General features: G+C 42.1%; 1 protein-coding gene across 1 annotated transcript; it reads right to left on the bottom strand.

Moving 5' to 3' along the window:
- Window positions 1-13,741: 13,741 nt before the first annotated feature.
- Window positions 13,742-16,956, bottom strand: LOC147511155 (uncharacterized). The gene is made up of 5 exons (XM_086598375.1): window positions 16,701-16,956; window positions 16,240-16,654; window positions 15,688-15,804; window positions 15,499-15,576; window positions 13,742-15,437 (listed from the first exon to the last, which is right to left on the bottom strand). The coding sequence occupies exons 1-5, from the start codon at window positions 16,954-16,956 to the stop codon at window positions 13,742-13,744; spliced, it is 2,562 nt and encodes an 853-aa protein (XP_086454501.1).
- Window positions 16,957-22,489: the final 5,533 nt, after the last annotated feature.

The raw sequence follows: 22,489 nt of genomic DNA on the forward strand, positions 1-22,489 counted from the left end.
GAATGACTATAGGTGGTGTCATCTCAACACTACTTTGTAGAATAGCTGCGAAAACCTGGAAGAACCTCAGAAAATCTAAAATTTCGTGTGTTTTATCGGAGTGGCGCTGGCGCTCTATCTTATCTTTGGGCTGGCGCTCTTGAGTTTTTGAAATTACAGTTTGAGCTGGTCGTCGCTTCTACTTGTTTGCTGGCGCTCTTCTAGTGATTTTTCAGTTTACATGTAAAAGTAGGCGAAGTCGCTGCCAAATTTTGAGCTGGCGTGAGTCAAAATTGAGTTTCTAAGAAAAACAAGAAAAACAAGAAAAAGGGCTGGAGTGAAAAGTGAAAGATGATTGTGGGGTGTAGTGTGGGTTGTGAGTGTAGTATGATGGAAGTTTAAATAGGTTCGGGTTTCCAAAACGAATCGGCAAGTTGCCAAATTGTTTTAAGGCCATTTCCGAAATAGGAAACCGCCAAACCCAAAACGGAAACTATCCATAGCTTTGATTTCCTAACAACCCTGGTATCTTTTAAACTTGGTTTAGAATAGTAACTTCTAAACTCTCCTACATATCATGCTACCGCTACAAAAATCATAGATATGCGATTGTCGGACTAATTTTCAACTTTTACTCCAAGACAACTATCACGAAAGATAATCAAAATAAATTATATTAAAATAATATGAAATCCAAGCAATCTAAAACAAACAACGTAATACTCAAATCTAACTACTTGAAATAAAATTCCACTAACAAAACAATAAAACAATGTAATTAAAGGACACAATGATGGTGCACACCTAGGCGCAGAAGAAGATGGTCCCCGAGATGGAGATCGGCTCTGTGGTGTCGAATGGCTTGAGAGCCATCCGCCTCGGCGGCGGCGACGCATGCCTCTCGGACTTCCGTGAACGCAGACTCATCCACGAGTGGCATGCGTCGTAGCATCTCTATCCTGAACAAACGCTGTGCTTCCATCTCAGTCTTGAGTACGGCATACTGGGCTTGGTGGTTATTGTGGATAACCTCCATGTTAGACAAGATATCATCCTGACCCTTTACGAGCATTTCAACTGTCGTCTGAAGGTCCGTTTGCTTATTTCGAAGTACAATCTGTCTATGTCTAATATCTTCACAGATACGATAACCGCATCGCAACCCAGTTTGCAGCATTATCATTCGGTCTAAATTAGAAATATGACTATCAAAATTATCCTCAACCAACCATGTCATATCTTCCTTTTCATCATCCGACTCAACTTCCTTCTCTGCAGACAACGGCCAAGTCTTTTGGATGCATTCCTTATAAATACTTTCGGCGTTAGAAGGCAATTTGATCTTAATAGGAGCAGATCTAGCGACGGCTCTAAATGAGAGCATAATCTTAGTGATCAATACGGGAAGAGGCGCCAGGCTCTTTCCCACTCCTCTAATCACATTCAAAATTAAATCAAGGATGCAGAAATTATACTCCTTCGTTTGCAAATTCCAGAGAACGTCGCGGAATCGAAGTCCGATGTCGCTGACTTTGTCTTTCCCGAGGACGTTCTTACCAATCCACTGAGCGACAGCCAGTTGATTGGTTCTCAGGGTCGTCTGGCGAACGCAATGAGATATCGTATTGTATTCACCCTCTATGACCGTATCTTTCATCAAAACAGAACTGCAGTATTCTTGGATTCCCCTGAATGGTCGTATCTAGGTTGGTTACAGGGGTGATTCCTAATAGCTCGCCAACAACTGCCTCGTAACTTCCCTCCGCGTTCTGCTATCCTAATGAAAATCCTATTTCCCTCCACTTCTCGTTTCTTATAAAACTGTTCTACCAATTCATAGTGATAGAAATCCTCCTCGAATAATACCACAGTCCGTTCCAATGTCTCTTTAACATCTCCGCGTCATAAAATGGCGCGAAACTGTCGGAAGCAAACGCGTTTTCCGGCAGAATTCTACGTCGTTGCGCCATTGAAGTTATTTACTGATTTGGGGTTTGTAGATGGTGGTGGATGCGAGTTTGATGAAAACTAACCAAACCAACAGTGGTGGTTATGGTAGGTTCGGGCGCGTTTCAAACTTCGAATTGGTTGGTGGTTTGTTGGTGGAAACGGTTGGAGATTGTGTTGGTGTTTGACAATGGGGGTTGGGTGGTCTTTCTATTTGAATGTATTCTATTTTTATTTATTATTATTATTATTTTTTAAATGGGTTGCTAGGGTTTGGATTTATACTTTGTGTCAAGCGGCTGGAGAAGAAGAAGATCGCGATCCGGTTTTGGAAGCTGGCGCTTCGTTATAGAAGCGAAGTCGCCTTTTTGGATTTTGGACTTACAGAGTTTGAGCGGTCGCTATCTGATTAAGCTGGCGCTTCGGCTGAGCCGAAGTCGCCCAAGCCCAATTGTATTTTTCGACTTTTGTCGATTTTTAGCGCAATTTCAAACTAGATTTCCCGCTTCGTTATCGGTCCGATTCTTGCGAATGAGATATGGAAATGATCAGGAGAGAATTTCCAATCCAATGATCCATAAAACACTCGATTCCAACCGGGGGTGACGAATAAGATAGTGGAAAACGCCTCGTAGTGCGTGCATGACGTAAGTTATGCGAACGAATGAACACTAAATTTGGTAACGTCAACCCAAATGAACTATACTAATGGACCTAAACAACACAACTAGAAAGTTCGAGCAATCCGGATGGAAAGACTGATTTCCCACCCCCAAACAAATTTTTAACCACAAAATTTGTTTACAACGTGGGTCGTTTAAAGTCAGATTCCCAAGACTTGTTGGATTGCTATGTCTATGATTTTTATGAATTTTAATTTATTTTTATTTGTTTACTATAAGAAACACGAAAAACAATAAATACATAATTCACTCCATAGAGGAACATGACTCAAAAATCGAGAAAAACATGCGAAAAGTGGAAAACGTGAATTATGTGAATCGTGGACTTAGGATCCGGTACTTACAGCCACACACTCCATAAGGAGGGCCGGTTACTGAATGGTGTACTTATCGGTATATGGAAATGAAAGTAAGTACACCAAAATGACAAGGTCGATCCTCATAAACGAGCGGTCCTTGTAAAAGGACTTCCTCCACATCGGGGGGACAAAGTTCGTGAAAATGTTTTAACCGTTGACCATTAACTTGAAAGGTACTTGTTGTCATTGGGATTTACCAAGGTAATTGCCCCGTAAGGGTGACTTCAAGAAACTTAAAAGGACCGGACCAACGGGTTTTAGTTTCCCGGAAAAATATGTAGACGGGGAGTTGTAAAGCAAAACCTTTTGTCCGACCACAAACTCTTTGGCGCAAGATATGCTTATCATGAACACGCTTCATATTGGCTTTATAATCCTTCGGCGAGATCGTAAGAATCGCCGGATTTCTTCAAGCTCATTTAATTGTAACTTCATTGACGCCTTCCTCATCAATATTGAAATTAAGGCTTTTATAGCCCAGAGCACGGTGCTCTAATTCAACGGCAAATGACATGGTTTCCCAAATACAAGTCTAAAGGGAGACATACCTATAGGAGTTTTGAAAGCAGTTCTATATGCCCATAAGGCATCCGATAGACGCTTCGACCCGGTTTTCCTATCGGGGGTTTCTTGTTGTTTTTAAAAATCTTTTTGATTTCCCTATTAGAAACTTCTACTTGTCCGCTAGTTTGTGGATGATAAGGAGTTGCTATTTTATGTGTAACTCCATACTTTTTAACTAGGGATGCCACAACTCTGTTGCAAAAATGTGTTCCACCATCACTAATGATGGCTTTAGGAATGCCAAACCGACTGAAAATATATTCTTTAATAAAAATACAACGGTCTTATGGTCATTGCTACGACAAGCTAGGGGCCTCTATCCATTTAGACACGTAGTCCACGGCAACTAGGATATAAATATAACCGTGGGAAATAGGGAAGGGGCCCATGAAATCAATACCCCAAACATCGAAAATTTCTACTATCAAGATTGGATTTAAAGGCATCATATTACGCCAGTGGATTAAGCCCCCAAGTTGTTGGCAACGAATACACGCCTTGCAATGCACTTGGGCATCCTTAAAAAGGGTGGGCCAATAAAATCCATTATTGAAGAACTTTAGCGGCTGTTTTCATTCCGCTAAAGTGGCCACCACACTTTTTGTCATGGCGTAACGATAGGACTTCATTATATTCCCACTGGGGAATGCAACGACGAATAATCTGATCCGCACAATACTTAAAAAGGTAGGGCTCATCCCAATAGTATAACTTGACTCTGGCCAAGAACTTCTTACGTTCATTTCTTGACCAATTATGAGGCATAACATCAGCCGCTAAATAATTTACGATGTCTGCATACCATGGTGATGAAAAAATAGCATACAGATGCTCATCAGGAAAAGAGTTCGGTATGGACTCAGAATCACTGCTATCGTCATTTGTAAGTCTAGATAAGTGGTCGGCAACTACGTTTTCCACCCCTCTTTTGTCCTTTATTTCTAATGTGAACTCTTGCGGGAGAAGAATCCATCGGATTAATCTCTGCTTAGCATCCTTCTTTGCAAGAAGGTACCTATGGTCGCATGGTCCGTGTAAACTAAAGTTTTAGAACCAACCAAATAAGGACGAAACTTATCTAGAGCATAAATGACAGCTAAGAATTCTTTTTCAGTAGTTGTATAATTCCGTTGAGCGTCGTTTAATGTTTTACTAGCATAATAAATGACAGTGGACTTATTATCTATTTTCTGTCCCAAAACCGCACCAACTGCATAGTCACTAGCATCACACATGAGTTCAAAAGGTTTAGACCAATCAGGAGGCTGTATAATAGGTGCAGTGGTTAGGGCGGCTTTTAAGGTTTCAAAAGCCTGTTTGCAGTTAAAATTAAAATCAAAGATTGCATCCTTCAAAAGCAAGTTAGTTAAAGGCCTAGCAATTTTCGAAAAATCTTTAATGAACCGCCTATAAAACCCTGCATGGCCTAGAAAGGCTCTAATCTCACGGACAGTCCGTGGCTTAGGTAGGGTCGCTATCTTATCTAGTTTGGCTTTATCTACTTCGATGCCATCACTAGATACAATATGTCCTAGTACTATGCCCTTTTTTACCATGAAATGACATTTTTCCCAATTTAAAACGAGGCTCTTTTCTTCACACCGTGTCAAGACCTTAGACAGGTTAGACAAGCATTCCGTAAAGGAGTCTCCATAGATTGAAAAATCATCCATGAACACTTCCATAAAGCGCTCTACCATGTCACTAAATATATGAAGCATACATCGCTGGAAGGTACCAGGGGCATTACAAAGGCCAAAAGGCATTCGTTTATAGGCATATGTTCCGAAGGGACATGTGAAGGTGGTCTTTTCTTGGTCATCAATATCAATAATAATCTGAAAATAGCCGAGTAGCCATCCAGAAACAATAAAAGGCATGACCAGCTAGACGCGTTCTAGCATCCGATCTATAAATGGTAAGGGAAAGTGATCCTTTCGTGTCATAGCATTTAAACGCCTCAGTAATCAATACTGATTCTCCATTTCATAGGACCTTGAGTGACAACATAGTCACCCTTCCCCGTTACGCACCATGGTAATTCCCGACTTCTTAGGAACTACATGAATGGGACTTACCCATTCGCTATCGGAGATTGGGTATATAATACCCGCATCCGATGTCGCAAGACTTCTTCCCTAACCACCTCTTTCATGGCGGGGTTCAAGCGACGCCGAGGTTCATGAGAAGTCTTCGCGTTATCCTCCAAATGTATATTTATGAGTCACCGCACATTAGGGTCGATGCCCTTAATGTCAGCTAAGGACCAACCAATCGCAGACCGATGTTCCCTAATCACCCTTATTAAAGATGTCTCTTCATCTTTAGATAACAAAGAAGATATAATTACCGGATGACTACCATCCGGATCAAGTTGTATATATTTTAATTCCGGGGGAAGAGGTTTAAGCACCGGGGTGGGTGGAAAATCAATAGATATTTCGTCCGGGTCCTCATTTTGCATAATGAATACCTGCTCAGGTAGCAAGTCTTCATAATCAGTGTATGGAGCAACCGACGGGTCTACAATTGGTGTGGACTCTAGGATGGTGTTGACTTCCTCTAAGTAGGAGTCATTTACAAAATCAGAAGTTCCAAAAGAAAGGAATTTGTACATATTGTTTTCAGGAAACGTGTTGTTAAAATAATCTTGAGCTAAACTCTCGATCATGCTAACCTCCCCATCTATAGATCTAATCCGGGTAATCTGTTTCATCATTTTAAAAAACATTTACCTCGGCGAAAGATGGCCAAAAGATAAGGACATCTTTCCATCGCGACAATTTATAAGCACATTGGCGGTTGCCAAGAAGGGGCGCCCCTAAGATGATCGGTAACGAGTCATTAGCGACTTACGTATCGAGGATAACAAAATCAGCGGGATAGTAGAAATCCTGAACCTTAACAAGCACGCTTTCCACTACACCTTTAGGATACTTAATTGACCCATCCGCTAATTGCAACGCTTATTTTTGTAGGTTGCATTTCCTGTAGACCTATTTGTTTATACAAGTAATACGGGGAGTAAGTTAACACTTCCCCAGTCTAATAAAGCGGTCGTGGTGGGGGAATCTCCTAAGGTGCATTTTACAAGAGGGGCGACCGGTGGTCCTTGTACTTAACAATTCCATTATTTTCGGATAAAGTTGGGAACTGTTCAGTTAAAAAGGCGTCTTTGGGTATGTTCGTCTTACGCCTAGTAGTGCACAACTCTTTAAGAAACTTAGCGTGGTTAGGAAGCTTTTTAATAGCTTCGAGAAAAGGGAGGTTTATCGTTAGATTCTTGAAAACGTTCCTAATTTCCTCAAAGTTTGTATCCCTAGTTAGCATGGCTAATTTTTGAGGGAATGGTGGTTTCGCTCTATATTTCGCATATGGCTCTACTTGCTGTGTAACCTTGGCTTTCGGTTTCTTTGGTTGTGGTTTAACTGGTACCTCTACCGTGGTAGGCTCCTCAGTTTCTATTTCGGTATCTAGTTCGATATCTGGTGTAGGGAGTACTGATGGGGTAACTATAGGAGCAGTTACTTTGTTATCAACCACTCTTCCAGAACGGAGAGTGGTGATGGCATTTAGGTCACCTACGATTGTAGTGTCCGTACTAGAATTACCGTTTACCTCAAAGGCCGTGTTTCTTTGTTTTTTGGGGTTTGGTATAGCTTGACACGGAAACACGCTTTTTGTTGGGGCTCTCTTGGGCTAACCGTTGTATGCCCCGATTTATTGATTGTAAGATCTGTTCGTTTGATTTAGTCATTGATTGGAAAAGTTGTTGGGTAACCTTGTATAAAGGCGTCGATATACGATCCGGTTGTGTAGGTGTAGTAGTCACGGGTGGTGCGACCGAACTATCTCTCGTTGATTAATTATGGGTGGGTTGTGATAGTTATTATTATTAACCGAACGATACCTCTATTGGTATTATAATTATTATAATTATTTTGACCTTGTGCTTGACCTTGCCTAGGTTAAGCTTTGGTTGTTATAATTATTATAATTCCCTTGACTTTGTCCTTGTCCTTGTCTAAGTGAAGCTTGGTTATAATTGTTTGCTTGCCTAACGTTTTGATTATTGTACCCTGGAGGTGTTACTTGTTGATTATTTCTCCAACCGGGAGTTGGGATCTCGTCTCAAGGGGCGCTAGGAATAGGATAGTTATTAATAGAGTAAACATTATCCCTTACGGTGGTTGTTGTTCATAAGCTAGAGGACAATAATTGTCGAGGTGCTCGGACTCAAACAGAAAGTACATGGGTTGGAGTTTACATTCATGACGGGATAGGCTTTTGTTGAACGTAAATAGCCTCCACTTTTTAGTTAGAGATTCGAGTAAATTTTTAAGTTCGATCGGTTTTATTCTCAAACATACCGGGCCTTTGATCGTTGAAGAACTACGGAGCGGGGATATCATCACTCCCCCAATTGTTATTCCGTTTAGTTTGGTCTTCTAAAAAATTTGTAAGCCTCCGTGGCTCCTTTACTTAGGAAACTACACCCATCATTATGTCAAGGACTTCTTTATGGTGATGTTGAAGTCCTTTGAAAAGGCACGAACTAACGTGTCTTTGCTAGGTTATGGTGTGGACACTCTATAAGGAGATCGGTGAAACGATTCCATGCCTCAAAAATGATTCATGAGGGGTTCTCGGGAAGAAATGAATCTTGGAAAGCATTTCATCCGTCTTTAGGGGTGGGTAAAAATGTTCCATAAACAAATTTGAACAAGTTTAGCCCACGAGTCCACGCAATTAGGCGCCTTTTAAGCGCTTAACCAAAGACGCCTTTATCGGGCTAATGTGAAAGGAAATACCCTTAGTTTAATCTGTTCCGCACCAACCGTAGGATGATGGAATGTTGTAAGGACTTGTTCAATCCTAATGTATGTGTTGGTAAGGTTTTTCATGGTCTAGACCATGGAAAAATGGGTAACAGATTAAATATGTTTGGGGAATTCAAAATCCCCACTGGGTCTGCTAGAACGATGCAAGATTTAGGGCTATCGCTCAAAGCTTTGTAGAAGTCGGAGAGAGGAGTCTCTCTTTCTTCAGCCATTATGTCAGGTATGGTGTGTGTGATATTAGCTAGAGGTGTCGTGGGTGGTGTACTAGATAGATTTGTTTGTTGGCGTATAATTACGTTTGTTGTTTTTGTTCGACCAGACCTTAATCTCATGCAAGACTAAGTTAAGCTTAACTAAACATGCAACACTCTAAACAATTCTGATATACTAGTAGAAAACCTCTAACTGGAAATGCGAGGTATGGAAGAAAGGAATACCTGATAGCGTCCTTGCTTCGCTTATGAATAAGCGTCTTGTAATGCTGGCGTGTTCAGTGTAATAAGAGATTAGAACACCTGAAAAACTTGACAATTCAAGTTTAAATCAAACCGTGGAAATCCTGGAATTTCTCAGAGGAGGGCGCTGGCTTATCTTAAAGCGCTGCTGGCCAAGGCAAAGTCGAGCTCGATAAGATAATGCGGGTCGCTCTCTTTTGAAGCGTGGCCTTCGGTGTATAAAGCGAAGTCCAAGAAGATAGCGCGGTCGCTTCTCTTTTTGAAGCGCTCGATCGTTTTCTCTCGAATTTTTCCAAAACTGAAACGGCAACCACAGTATGAATCAAACAAGGGTGGGTGGGTGAAATGGGACTTAAAAATAACTAATTATATTATGAAAACAATGCTAAAGTGCAACTAAGATGGCAGCGGCGCCATTTGATAAATGTAAAATGAATAGTTTACCTACGAAATGAACTACGAATCCAAAACGTAAGTAAACTAAACTTGTCCTTTTACGTGTCTATTATCAAAGCTTCTACTCTCAATGCGAATTGCACTAAATGGAGTACGAAGTTCGTTCCACTCCTAGTTCTCTAGCATGGATTGTTTTCTAAGTCTAACTAGTCGCTCTTAAGTCAATGAGAGCTTTACTGAAAATATTATACTCACGATACTTAATTAAGATGATTACTAGAAATTAACTACAAATGCTATGGAAATACTATTGTTTGACTCTAGATAAAGGAATTAGAGGGGAATCGAATCCACCTCGAATCCAACTTAATGACCTAGTACAGATTGTGGTATCTCGATTCTTACGTTTTCCGCGGCAAGAATTCGAGTCTAATCCCTAGTGTTCATGGCATTTCTACCAAGTACTAACTAGCATGTGAGGTCGCCCACCCATTCTCATGGCTTAAACGCGACCTTCTAGAGTGGAATAGATGCTACAACGCGTTTCTATACTAAACAACTAAGGTTTCATCAAGGCTTCATCAACCCCTCTAATGGAGGTTTAGCCTTGAGTCATCAATCTAACATTTACCATTGAATCTAAACTAAACATAATGTGAGAAATTGAGAATTACTTAATTTAGCAATAATGAATCTAATTTAATGGCTGGAATAAAACAATGACAAGAATTGAATTTAGATCTAAAATGGAAATGACAAATTCGAACTTGATAAAAAAATACTACTTTATTTAACTAATCAATCAAGAACAATGATTCAGATTTAATCTAAAACAAGAATTTAAATGGAACTAAAACTTAATTTAATTAATTAAACTAGATCTAGAATTCTATATCTTAATTTAGGTCTAACTAGCTACCATTAACAAAGAGCTAAGCTTTTGTTTTTATACATCCAGATCCAAAATTCGTGCATGGGCTTGGAGCCGGGGGTTTGGGCGAAGAATCGGGCCCAAAACCCTATTCTTTCGGTCCAAAAAGGCCTCTTCAGCTGCAGTTGGCTTCCACAGACTTTTCGTCCACTTCTGCTCCTCTGATTGGATCAAGGCTTGGACCATTGCAAAGCTCTTTCCGAGCCGGTCGTTTTGACATAAGGTAGGCCTCAATCCGAGGTCTGAGTCCAAAGATATGGCATTCGAAGTTCTCGACTTTTTGCTCCTTTATCTCGCTTTTAGTGGCACATTTCTGCACATAATGGACTTTGAAGCCTGAAATGCATAAAAACACGTAATCAGTATTAACTCTTACTTATTATTCACATAATTAGTCTAACAGTATGATTATTAAGGGGTTAAAACTACAGTTTTGGGCTCTTATCATTGGCGGCCAGACTCCAAATCCCAACTCTACTCCGGCATATCTTGTCCTATTTTTCAAAGACTCCGCGATCTCAGACCCGGTCAAGCCAGTCACTTAGACATCCACCCTACCACCGCCACCCCGCTGTTGCAAATCCCCAGTCTACAAACTTTCCGTGGCTTCTCAGCTCCCTTTTACCGCCCTCCCCCTCCAAAAGAGCGGAAACTCAGAGCCTCTCCGCCTACTAGAAAATGATCCCACGTTTCGTCCTCCTACCACCATCGTCCTCGCACCTCCTCTCAATCCCTTAGATCCCGTGAATCTCCCGCAACCTCCGCGCCCGAAGACATCCCCTCTTACTGCTCCATTTCCAACTGGGACGACCAGTATACCTCTCCCAACTCCCCCGCCGATGACATGGATCTCCGTAAACGAAGCTTTTTGCAGTGACTCTGAGGATGCTGATGTGACCGAAGTTTCCCCAACCGAGGTGAGGGCTCCTGCCGAAATGCCCCCGTCCAAGAGGCAGCGGACATCAGCCTCTGACAGGTCAGTCCCTGTAGTTCCGCAGACCTCTGTGTCCGAAGCACCTGCCCCCATCACCTCGTCACTTCAACCCACAGTCTCTTCCCCATGTGCCCCGCTGACCTGGCAAAGAACCGATTCCATCGGCAGCTCCGGTTTCTGAATCGGCCCTTGCAGAAAACTTTTGCCCCATTTTCAACGTGCACAACCGTCGAGTATCCACAACTGACTCCACCCTAGACAATGTGGCGGTAGCCTCTTCCCTATTCAACAACGCCCATCTGCCCAGGGACATCGCCTATGCCGATGGGGTTCGTTTGATTCGCAACGCACCTCTTTGTATACTAACTGGGAACGGGTACACTCCTCGCTCTCTTTTTTTTTTTACCTTTCTATTTCTGTTTCTAGGTTAGCTTGGACATCTCTTTCATGATCCGCGGTCTTCTCAGCGCCAAGAACAAGTTGGCTGCCTTGGAGAAAGAAGTCAATGGCCCTTCTGGTCTAAAGGCTGCCTACGCAGGGCATCAATCCGATCTTGCCATTGCTAACTTGGCTAAACTCAAGGCCCAGGATGAACTGCAATCCGTGGAATCATCTCACCAGAACTACATGGATACGGTTAACGACCGCCTGAGCTGTCAGCGGGAAATGCTCCTTGAACAACATCAGCTCAACCTATCTGCTTTAGCTCAACAACACCAGGCTGCCGTCAACACCCTCAATCAAGAGCAGAAAGATGCTACCGTCGCCCTATTTCAGCAACACCAAGATGACATGGCTGTCCTTCGCGAACGTTTTAAGCTTCTCGCTGAAAAATGGGTAAGCAAGAAGATACAGGAGGAGCTCGCCCGACTCACACAGGAAGGACGGCTTCTGCCTGACAGGACTACCATCCCAATGGTCGCCTCCCCAGAAGATGCTAGGGAAGAGGTGGCGGCCGCCAATACCCTTCCCCACTCGCCGGTGCATGAAGAAATCCCCAACCCTACCGCGGCTACGGAAGAAACTTCTGCAGCAACCTTGGAGGGCATCACTGCAGCGACCACCACTGTACCCCCCAAAAAGGTTCCTGATGCACTAGTTGCTACCAACACTCCCTCTGCAATGCACTAGATCTACTCTTTTTGTACTGCTTTGTAATAAGTCACTTTTACCCCATCTCGGCCACTGATTGCAATACACTTGTTTTGTTTATATCTGGATATTACTCTCTTGCATGTGATGTTTGATTTTGTCTGGAATGTTAGTTATCTCCTTGTCTCTTGATTTTGCTACTTGTTTAAGTCATACTGTATCTCTGTCTACACTCGTTTCCCCCTTCCTCTGTGGTCTAGTCTCTTGGTCTTAATCAAACGTAGCCCTTGTCCTGCCCTCTTCTCTTAATTTGGCCTATCCAATCAACTATAAGCCGGTCCCTATGCCCCACGTGTTATTATTATCTCTAATCCCTGAAGGGCTCATCCCACTCTGCGGGCTCCCAAGCTTCAGCGGGTCGCTTGAGGCAACTCATCTTGCCCGTGACTCCCTCCAACCTCCTATCAGTGAAGCGCTCCTCACCTCCTCTGTCTCTCTCTACGCTTGGATTTCATGCCCCCTGTGTGCTTTGCCTCCCTCCTCCATGAAGGGATCATCCAACTCCGCAGGCTCTACAGTTTCATTTAGTTCCATGAGGCAACTCATCTTGCCCTAAGCTCCTCTCTAGTCTTGTATCAGCGAAGGGCTCATCCCCTCAGTTCTCTCTCTCCACACATGGACCCTATGCCCCATGTGTAATTTGTGCCTCTTATCCACGGAAGGCTCATCATACTCCGCGGCTCTATAGCTTCCAAAAGTAGGGCAACTTGTCATGCCCCAGGTCCAATTCCGACCTTGCGTCAGCGGAGGGCTCATCCCTTCCGCAGCCTCGTTGGTATTCCCCGTCCTATGTTTATTTTGGATTCTTGCCCTTACAAATGATAATCTCTTCTCAAAAATGTTGTCATATTATATATTTACATACAGCTACAGATTCCAGTCTTAGCTTTCCATTACATTTAAGTGTGAAATTTTTTCAACATTCTCACCTTCCACGGCCTTTCTATCACTTTGCCTTCCTATGTCCGTAATTTGTATATGCTAGCCCCTCTGACATCCACCACCGTATAAGGTCCCTCCCAGTTCGGACCCAGCTTTCCATCTTTCTCTTTCCTGGTACTAGGTGTCACTCGACGGAGCACCAGGTCACATATTCGGAACTGCCTTGGCTTGACCCTCCTGTTGTACTGTCTTTGCAATCTCCGGTGGTACTCTTTCAGCTTTATACAGGCAATGTCTTTTCTCTCCTCTACTAAATTCAGATCCGCTGCTAGAATTCTCCAGTTTGAGCCCTCATCCACGGCCTTTGTTCGCATTGTAGCTGCCACCATTTCTGATGGGATCACAGCATCCACCCCGTAGGCCAGTGAGAATGGGGTCTCTTGGGTGGAGCACCGAGGTGTGGTCCGGTAAGCCCATAGTACATGATTCAGCTTGTCGGCCCACGCCCCTTTCTTATCTTCCAATTTCCTCTTAAGGTTGTTCATGATAGTCTTGTTGGATGACTCTGCTTGTCTGTTGCCCTCGGGATTTTAAGGGGTCGAGAACCCCTGTCTCACTTTATATGCTTGTAAGAACCTGGCCACCTTCGCTCGTATAAACTGGGTCCCATTGTCTGCTATGATGGTATACGGCAACCCAAACCTGCAGATAATATTCTCCCATAAAAACTTGATGATTTGCGCTTCCTTCACCTGCTGCAGGGGGCACGGCCTCAATCCATTTTGTGAAATAATCCATGGCCGCGAGCATGAACCTCTTTTTGCCACTGGCCATGGGTAGCGGTCCCACTATATCTATTGCCCACATAGCAAATGGCCACGGACTTAAGACATTATGGAGAGGTTCAGCGGGGGCGAATATCAACTGGGCAAATCTCTGACATTTGTCACATCTCTTAGTAAATTCCACGGCATCCCTTTTCATGTGGGGCCAGAAATACCCCTGTGTTAGTAGTTGATGTGCCGTCGTTCTCCCCGCTGAATGGCTCTCGCAATCCCCCTCATGTAATTCTGCCAACATCTCATGGGATAGTCGCGGACTCAAGCATTTTAACAGTGGTCCATTGAAGTCTTTCCGATACAGCTCTCCTTCCAGTAGAACGTATCTCCGAGAAGTTTGTTCCCATCTCTTTCTTTCCCTCTTATCTGTCACTTCTTTTCCTACCAAAAAGTCCTTAATTGGCTCCATCCAACCCTCCTTTTCTTCTGCGATCTGACAAATCTCTATCACATCCTCGGTGCTCGATTTCTCTAACCTTCCCACTCGTATCATTCTCTCTTCCGACCCGGGAATTGCGGCTGCTACATACGCCAGGGCATCGGCGTGTCTGTTCTCTCCATGGCCCAAATGAAGGAAACAGATTTTTGTGAACTTTGCAGATCGTTTATGCACCACATCCAAATATCTTGCCATCCTGGGGCATTGTGCGGAAAACCCTCCATTCGCTTGACACACCACTAAGTTTGAATCAGAATATACTATCAGCTCCTTCACTCCCAAATCTTCGGCCATTCTCAATCTTGCTATCACCACTTCGTACTCTGCTTCATTACTGGACGCCGCGAACCCTAGTTTCATAGTTTGCTCTATTTTGCCATTATCAAGTGTAACTAACACGACTCCTATGCCGCTGCATGCATCAGTAGCCGATCTATCCGTGAATACCCTCCACCCATTCTTCTTATCCCACGGGTCTAGGAGGTCTGGTTCACCCTCCCTTTCTAGTTCCATAACCATTTCCTCTCCCCATGTGGGATCCTCTGCGGGAAACAATGCCAGAAACTCAGCCATCGCCTGCGCCTTTTTCGCGGTCCTTATCTGATATTGTATCTCATAGGAACTCAGCATCACTGCCCACTTCAACATTCTACCAGATTTTTCTGTCTTCAATGGTTGTCTCAAAGGCAAATTCGTGACCACCACCACCACATGCGCTTCAAAGTAAGGTTTCAATTTCAAGGTTAAGAAAACTAATGCCAAGGCATACCTCTCAATCCTACTGTATCGCGTCTCTGCATCTAACAAAGTCTTACTCTGAAAATATACCGGCTTCTCCATCTTGTCTTCCACCCGAACTAGAACTGAGCTGACTGTGTACTCTGTGGCCCCCAAGTACAAATACAACTTCTCCCTAGTCTCAGGCCGTGACAGCAAAGGCGCTTTGCCTAAATATTTTTTCAGCTCCTGGAACGCCTCCTCACACTCTGCGGTCCATATGAAATCCGGTGTGCTCCTTAACAGATGGTACAGCGGCCTGCATTTATCAGATGACTTGGAAATGAATCTATTCAGGGGCCGCGACCCTTCCTGCTAACCGTTGTACTTCCTTCACATTCTGCAGAGATGGCATCTCTACAAGGGACCTTATCTGCTTAGGATTAGCCTCGATCCCTCTATGCGTAACGATATAACCCAAAAACTTTCCCATAGTCACCGCAAAAGTACACTTCTCAGGGTTCAGCTTCAAGTTTTATTTACGCAGTATCCCGAAGGTCTCTCTCAACCCGTCTATATGTTCCTCTTCCGACATATTTTTCTCCACCATGTCGTCTATATAAATCTCAATTCCCTTCCGAATCTTGCTTTCAAACATTTTCTCCCCAACCGCTGGAATGTTGCCCCTGCATTTTTCAAACCAAATGGCATCCTCGTATAGCAGTAAGTACCGCCCTCCACCACAAATGATGTCTTCTCCTAATCTGGCCCATACATCGTGACCTAATTATATCCCATCGATGCGTCCATGAAGGAAAATATCTTGAACCGACCGTTCTGTCCACCAACTCATCTACTCGCGGCATGGGATAACTATCCTTCGGGCACTCTAGATTTACATCAGTAAAGTCCACGCATACATACGTACTTTTCCATTCTTTTTTGGTACCGCGACTATGTTAGATAACCATTCTGTGAACTCCACCTCTAGGATTATTCCCGCCCCCTTCAATCTAGCGACCTCTTCCCGGATCCCCTCAGCGTATTTTGGCCTAATGATGTGCATCTTTTGCCTCACAGGTTTGGCGTCCTCTTTCATATGTAAGTGGTGACATGCGAACTCTGGGTCCAACCCAGTAACATCTTCTATAATCCAAGCGAAGACATCCCTATTATCTGACAAGAATTGTATTAACTTACCCCTAAATTCCTTGGGCAAACTGGATCCTATCGACATGAACTTCTCCTCTTCCCCTATCCCAATATTCACCAATTCTATCTCATCGATCGTCTTTGGATCCACCGATGTCCCATCCTCTTCCCCTATCCCAATATTCACCAATTCTATCTCATCGATCGTCTTTGGATCCACCGATGTCCCATCCTCCCCCTCCCTAGAGGTGCATTGTAATTGATATGCCAGCCTCTTCTTAAGATTGGAAGTCTCTCCTTCCGATCCGCTGATCAACCGCTTCACGGTTCCCCGATGATTGTTCTTGGCAGTTACATGATCACCGTAAACCTCGTACATGCCACCTGATAATACATTGATGGGACAGCCTTCATCTCGTGAACCACCGACTTCCCAAGATTGCATTATATTGCAAAGCCGAATCTACCACCATGAACCGAGCGAAGACTGTCACCAGCCCTGTTGTCACGGGCAATAAGAGTTCCCCCATGGGATCTGTCATACTCCTGTTAAATCCATACAAATTAGTTCGCGAAGGACGCAGCTGCTTAAGATCGACACTCACTTCCTCCAAAGCACCTATGAACAACAGATCTACTGCACTTCCACAATCAATCAACACCCTTTTAACCATGTAATTTCCCATTGCCACTGTAATGACCAACGCGTCTTCATGTGGTGAGTCCACTGCCCATAGGTCCGCGCTGCTAAACACGATTATATCCTTTTTGGCCGTCGCCACCTCTCTCTGTCGTGGCCCATCTATTCTCTCATTAATTTGCTAGATGCTCGCGGTCCGTAGTACCTTGATTCTATGAGCGTTATGACTCAGAACCTCTCCGCTGTAAATCACATTGATGGTTCCCAGTATTCTTCCCTACGGCGGCATGCGCTCCTCATTCCGGGCATCTCTCACAAATTCTCCCATCCTCCCTTTCTCCACCATTCTCTAAACCAACCATTTTAGGGCATAACAGTCATTCATCTCATGATTCCTTATCTGATGATATGCGCAAAAGGGCTTCTCAGGTATCTCTATTGGCATGCTTCGTGGTCCTTCATACCCTGGCAGATTCTTTATTAAGGGCAAGATCTCACTGAGCGGTTTGTTCAATGGAGTCTGCTCCATCTCGCAATATGACTTCCTCTCCCTGTACTCCCTTCGGATGCCTTCCCGGCTTCCCTCTGCTCGCGCTCCGTACCCGTGGTATCTCCCACTTTCTTTTTCTGATGTCCCCGCTTTCCGGTGTTCCCGTTCCTTTTCCAAAGACAACACAGCCTTCCCTGACCTCTTGGAATCCTTCTGCATGTTCATATCCTATATACTTTTCCACTCGCGGATACAGGTCGTGTAGCGTCGCGATTTCATTTTTGGCTACGGATTAGTGCACTCCTGTCCCCAAGCGCAAGCCTCTCTCAAAAGCTATCACCGTTGTCCTCTCATCTAGATTTTCAACTTTCAGCGTCTCTGCCTTGAACCGACACAGAAACTCCCTAACTAATTCCGCGGACCTTTGTCGCACATTGAATAGGGCCTCGATGTCCACCACCCGCTTTTTCTGGTGTATGAAGTGATCTATGAATGCCTGCTCCAACTCCTGGAAATTCTTGATGCTCCCCGCTGGTAATCTGTAGTACCAATCCGACGCCCCTCCTTTAAGACTAGTCGGGAACATCATACATCGCAGACCATCATACCGAGACTCTGCCAGAGTGGCATCTATTGCCGAAAATGATGGATGTGATATGCTCGATCTCCTTTGTCGTCGTATCTCTCGAACCTCGGCTGGGAGAACCGCTTTGGAACCTCTGAAGCTCATATGTCATCTGCTAACGGGTTGCGATTCAACCCAACCACCACCTGACTGGCCGCTCCCCCGTGCTCCTTCGTCTGCTGTCGGTTTGCCTCCCTATCATTGTTTATCATTTCTTGGACTTGTTCCATTGTCAATCCCGCTACTGGGTTTTCCACCAAATTCGGTCTGGGCTTTTCCTCGTCTTCAGATCCCTCATTTTCGGACCCCTCGCTTAGCTATTCCCCGGCCTCTTCCTCTCTTTCTCTCTCTCTCTTCTCAGCTCATCGTTCTCCTTTCTCAGCCTCTCAATCTCTTCTCACATCAGGCGTGTTTCTTCCGCCGCTCGCCCTTCTTCCCGTTCTTCCCCTTCCTCAATCACCACTTCCGGCGTCGGCTCCTGAACCCTAACCTTCTTTGGCCTATTCAATGCACTCTTCGGTGCCATTTCTACGTTGTTTTTCTCTAATCCCCACAGACGGCGCCAAATGTATGGACCCTAAATCTCACTCTTACACAATCTCCTCTTTTTTTCTCTCTTTTCCCTTTCTCACTGTTCTCTCTCTTTTTTACCCTCTCGGCCTCCCTCTTTTTCTCCTCACCTTCTCCTTTTTATATCTTCCTCCCTCTCATCTGGACTGTCCATCTGTCTTGTTATCCTATGACCCTCCTGCCAGACCGTACGCCTGCCACATCTGTAGACTAGAGTTCCGCGGTCTTGATTCGCTGCTCCACCGTGTCTTTACTTATGTTGTCTCTTATCCCCTACGGACTTAGTCCAATCTTTCTACATTGTGTCACTACACATATGAACAAGAGACGACTTCACAATATCGTCATCGTAAAGCTGAGACAAAGCAAATCTTGCATGCACCTATTCGCCTTGCTTTACACTACTGAAACTTGCACAAGCTTTAACAAGAGTGGCAAAAATGTAACTATTAGGAAGTAAGTTATCCACCGTGAACATGTTAGGAAACCGGGAAAGAGTTCATTGTGGTAGTTAGACTGATCACAAAGATCAAACTCGGACTGATCACTCACAACTTCACAAGTCGAACCCATTGGACACTCACTCAGGATTAAAGCCGAACATGTTGGACTCAGGTCAGGGTCAAGTCAACACGGCAAGCGAGTAGACTTTTCAATTCTTCAGAGCTCACAAAATCACTTGTGTGCAAGGAATTTTCATAACCATTACAAATAATGATTTGGGGTTTTAGTTTTTGGGTAGTGCGTTCACGTCGTCTGTTTTTTGAAGAACAAAACTGATCCGGTTTCCTTTTTTTGTTTACAGGGCAATTTTGGATTTTCCGCATCTCCGTCTTTAAGAGTGATTAAAAACACTTGGTTTTGGAAATGGTTATTTTGTCAGTTTTGTCCTTGAGAATCGATCTATGTTATTTCCATCACCCATACATTATATATTATAATATTATATACAAGTATGCAGGTTGCATATTGTTTGTTTGTTTGTTTTTTTTTTTTTTTTTTTTTTTTTCAAGTCTTGAAGTCTTAAAACCGTCTCTTATAGTTAACATATTTTTTTTGGATTCTAATTGTAATTGGTAATTATAATTATATAGAAAAAGCTCATCTATTTTTTTTAATAGAGAATAATTATTTTATTTAAGTGACATTAGAAAGGTTTTTCTAAATTATTAATAAAAGAAAGCTTGTTCTAATATTAGCGAGGAAAATTGGGAATAATTATATAATTTAAGTGATATTAGGTAGGTTTTTCTAAATTATTAATAAATAGGGGGTTTGTTCTAATTTTTATGAGGGAGGTGTTTCGAAATTGAGCAACTATAGAGATTACAAATTGCCTACTCGTGGAGAGGGGTTCCTAAATACCCAGCTATCATATTAGCGAGGAAAATTGGAAATAATTATATAATTTAAGTGATATTAGGGAAGTTTTTCTAAATTATTAATAAATAGGGGTTTTGTTCTAATTTTTGTGAGAGAGGTGTTTCGAAATTGAGCAAACTATGGAGATTACAAATTGCCTACTCGACCGGTGGAGAGGGATTCCTAAATACCCAACTATCATATCATATAGTGTAGAGATGGGGTTAGAAGTTAGAACTTAGAAATGATATATAAGAATCGCTCTTTGTTATTTCCATCACCCATACATTACATATGGGGTTAGAAATGATATATAAGAACTACGAAGAACATATGTAGACTATAGTTCTGTATTTTCATCAATTGTATAGTTACTCTAGTCTACTACAGTCCAACCACATTAACAAGTTTCTACATTGAGTAAGAACCTCATATTTTCATTAAGATATTGATTGTGATGTCTCTTTTTCCCATCTCCATCAACAAATTTTCTGCATCATCTAAGAAGAGCTTTCTTACAGAAGCGAGTGAATATATATTGTGTTATATGTTATGGTGTTGTGCTGTATTTATTTGGTAAAAAGGCTCTGAAAAAGTTATTTTGCTTCAATCAATTTTCATTCTTCGCACATGTGGAGTAAAATAATACTATAAATCACAACATCAGCTCTTAACCTATTGCTTTCCATCAACTGAATGAATTTCATTGCTTAAAAAAAGGCAATCAGAAGCCCCTACAAACAAAACCACCTAGACAACTTCTATGCGTCATTTTTTGGAAAAAAACAACACAGTGGTGGTGTCTGAGGGTGGATTTATAGGGCTGTCTTTTATTTTAAACAATGCTATGATATGAATTATTTAAAAATAAATAAATAGTTGTTCAACCTTGGTGGATCTTCCTGCTTATGAAATTCAAACATAAAGCAAGAATAATAGGCAAAACTCGAATTAATCTTTATAGTCAATAGGGGTGTGCATGGGTACTCAATTACCCGAACCGAAACTGGAACCATTTATAGCGGGTCTGGGTCTTAAAATGTTAGACTCATTCAAAGTGGGTCTTCAAAAACCGACCTGATAAAAAACCGAAACCACTAGAACCGAATAGTAAAAAACCGATGGGTACCGGAACCGAAACCGGAACCGATTAGTTTGATTTTGATATATAAAATTTAATATTATATTACACTAAATAAAAACAAACCCAAACATTATTATTATATATAGTATTATATATAGTCTATATTTGTTAGGTATAAAATTATACTAAATATATATAACATTTAGCATAATAGTGAATGTGTGTTATTAAATGCATCTTTTATAATATTACATTAAATATGTGTATTATAAATATTAATAATAATGTTTACGTGTCTACGTCTATACGTATAGTCGTATACTATGAATTAACTTATGTACTGTCTATATTAACTAATGCATGAACGTGTACGTGCTTGATATATTACATGTATATATATTAGATAATGAATACGTGTAATGCTAATTAACAATTGTGGTACATGTAGTATTTATTCTATATATGACGCATTACGTATAGTATAATATACATATGTTTGATTTAAAATATATACATACATATAATGTATGAGAATGTATTTAAAATATTTAGATAACTTTCAAATATTATTATTGAATTTAGGACCATTACTTCTTATGAGAGGACAAAAGTATCGATGACAAGTATTATAGTTGCCGTAAACCAACTTTTATATCGGTTATATAATTAAAAATAATAATTTTAGCAATAAAAATGTATAACCCGAAACCGGAACCGGAACTGACTTAATTAATGAGTATGGGTCCGGGTTTTCAAAATATAAAAAAAAATCTAAAAGAACCGAACCCGATAAAAACCGCTAAAAATAGACCCAGAATCGAAACCGGTAAAAACCGACCCAGAACCGACCCATAAACACCCCTAATAGTAGGGGTGATAATTTGGCCCTCAGGCCCTCAACCCGGCCCGACCCGGCCCTCAAAAATGCGCGTCAAAACCCTCAAAAGTTGGCCCTCACAGATTTGAGGGGCGGGCTGGCCCGGCCCTCATGCTTGTTAGGGGCGGGCTAGGGTCTAGGTTCTGGAGCATAGGCCCGGCCCGCATTTGGCCCTTCCAAGCCCTCACTTGGCCCTCAGTATTTTTTTTTTCGATAAGATATATTTTATTTTTTTACATTATATATGTAAGGTACCACAATTATCCCTATTTGAACTAAATATTTTCACTACAAATGATGTTTAATAATAGTAGTTTACCACATATCATATGAGGTATTTTGTAATTTGAGTAAAATAGTTCAAATATAAAAAGATAAGTGAATTATGATTATTTTGTGTAAACCCAAAATAGAGGTGATAATTTATGTATTATACTATATATTTGTGTAAACCCTAAAAGAAAACCATATTTTCTTGTTATTTTACATTATATTTATGTATTATACTATAATTATCTAAATTGTATAAAAAAATTATTAAATTAGTTTTCAATAGGGGATAAATTATAAC

Source organism: Coptis chinensis, chromosome 3 (assembly GCF_015680905.1).
Source record: "Coptis chinensis isolate HL-2020 chromosome 3, ASM1568090v1, whole genome shotgun sequence".
Taxonomy (NCBI): Eukaryota; Viridiplantae; Streptophyta; class Magnoliopsida; order Ranunculales; family Ranunculaceae; genus Coptis; species Coptis chinensis.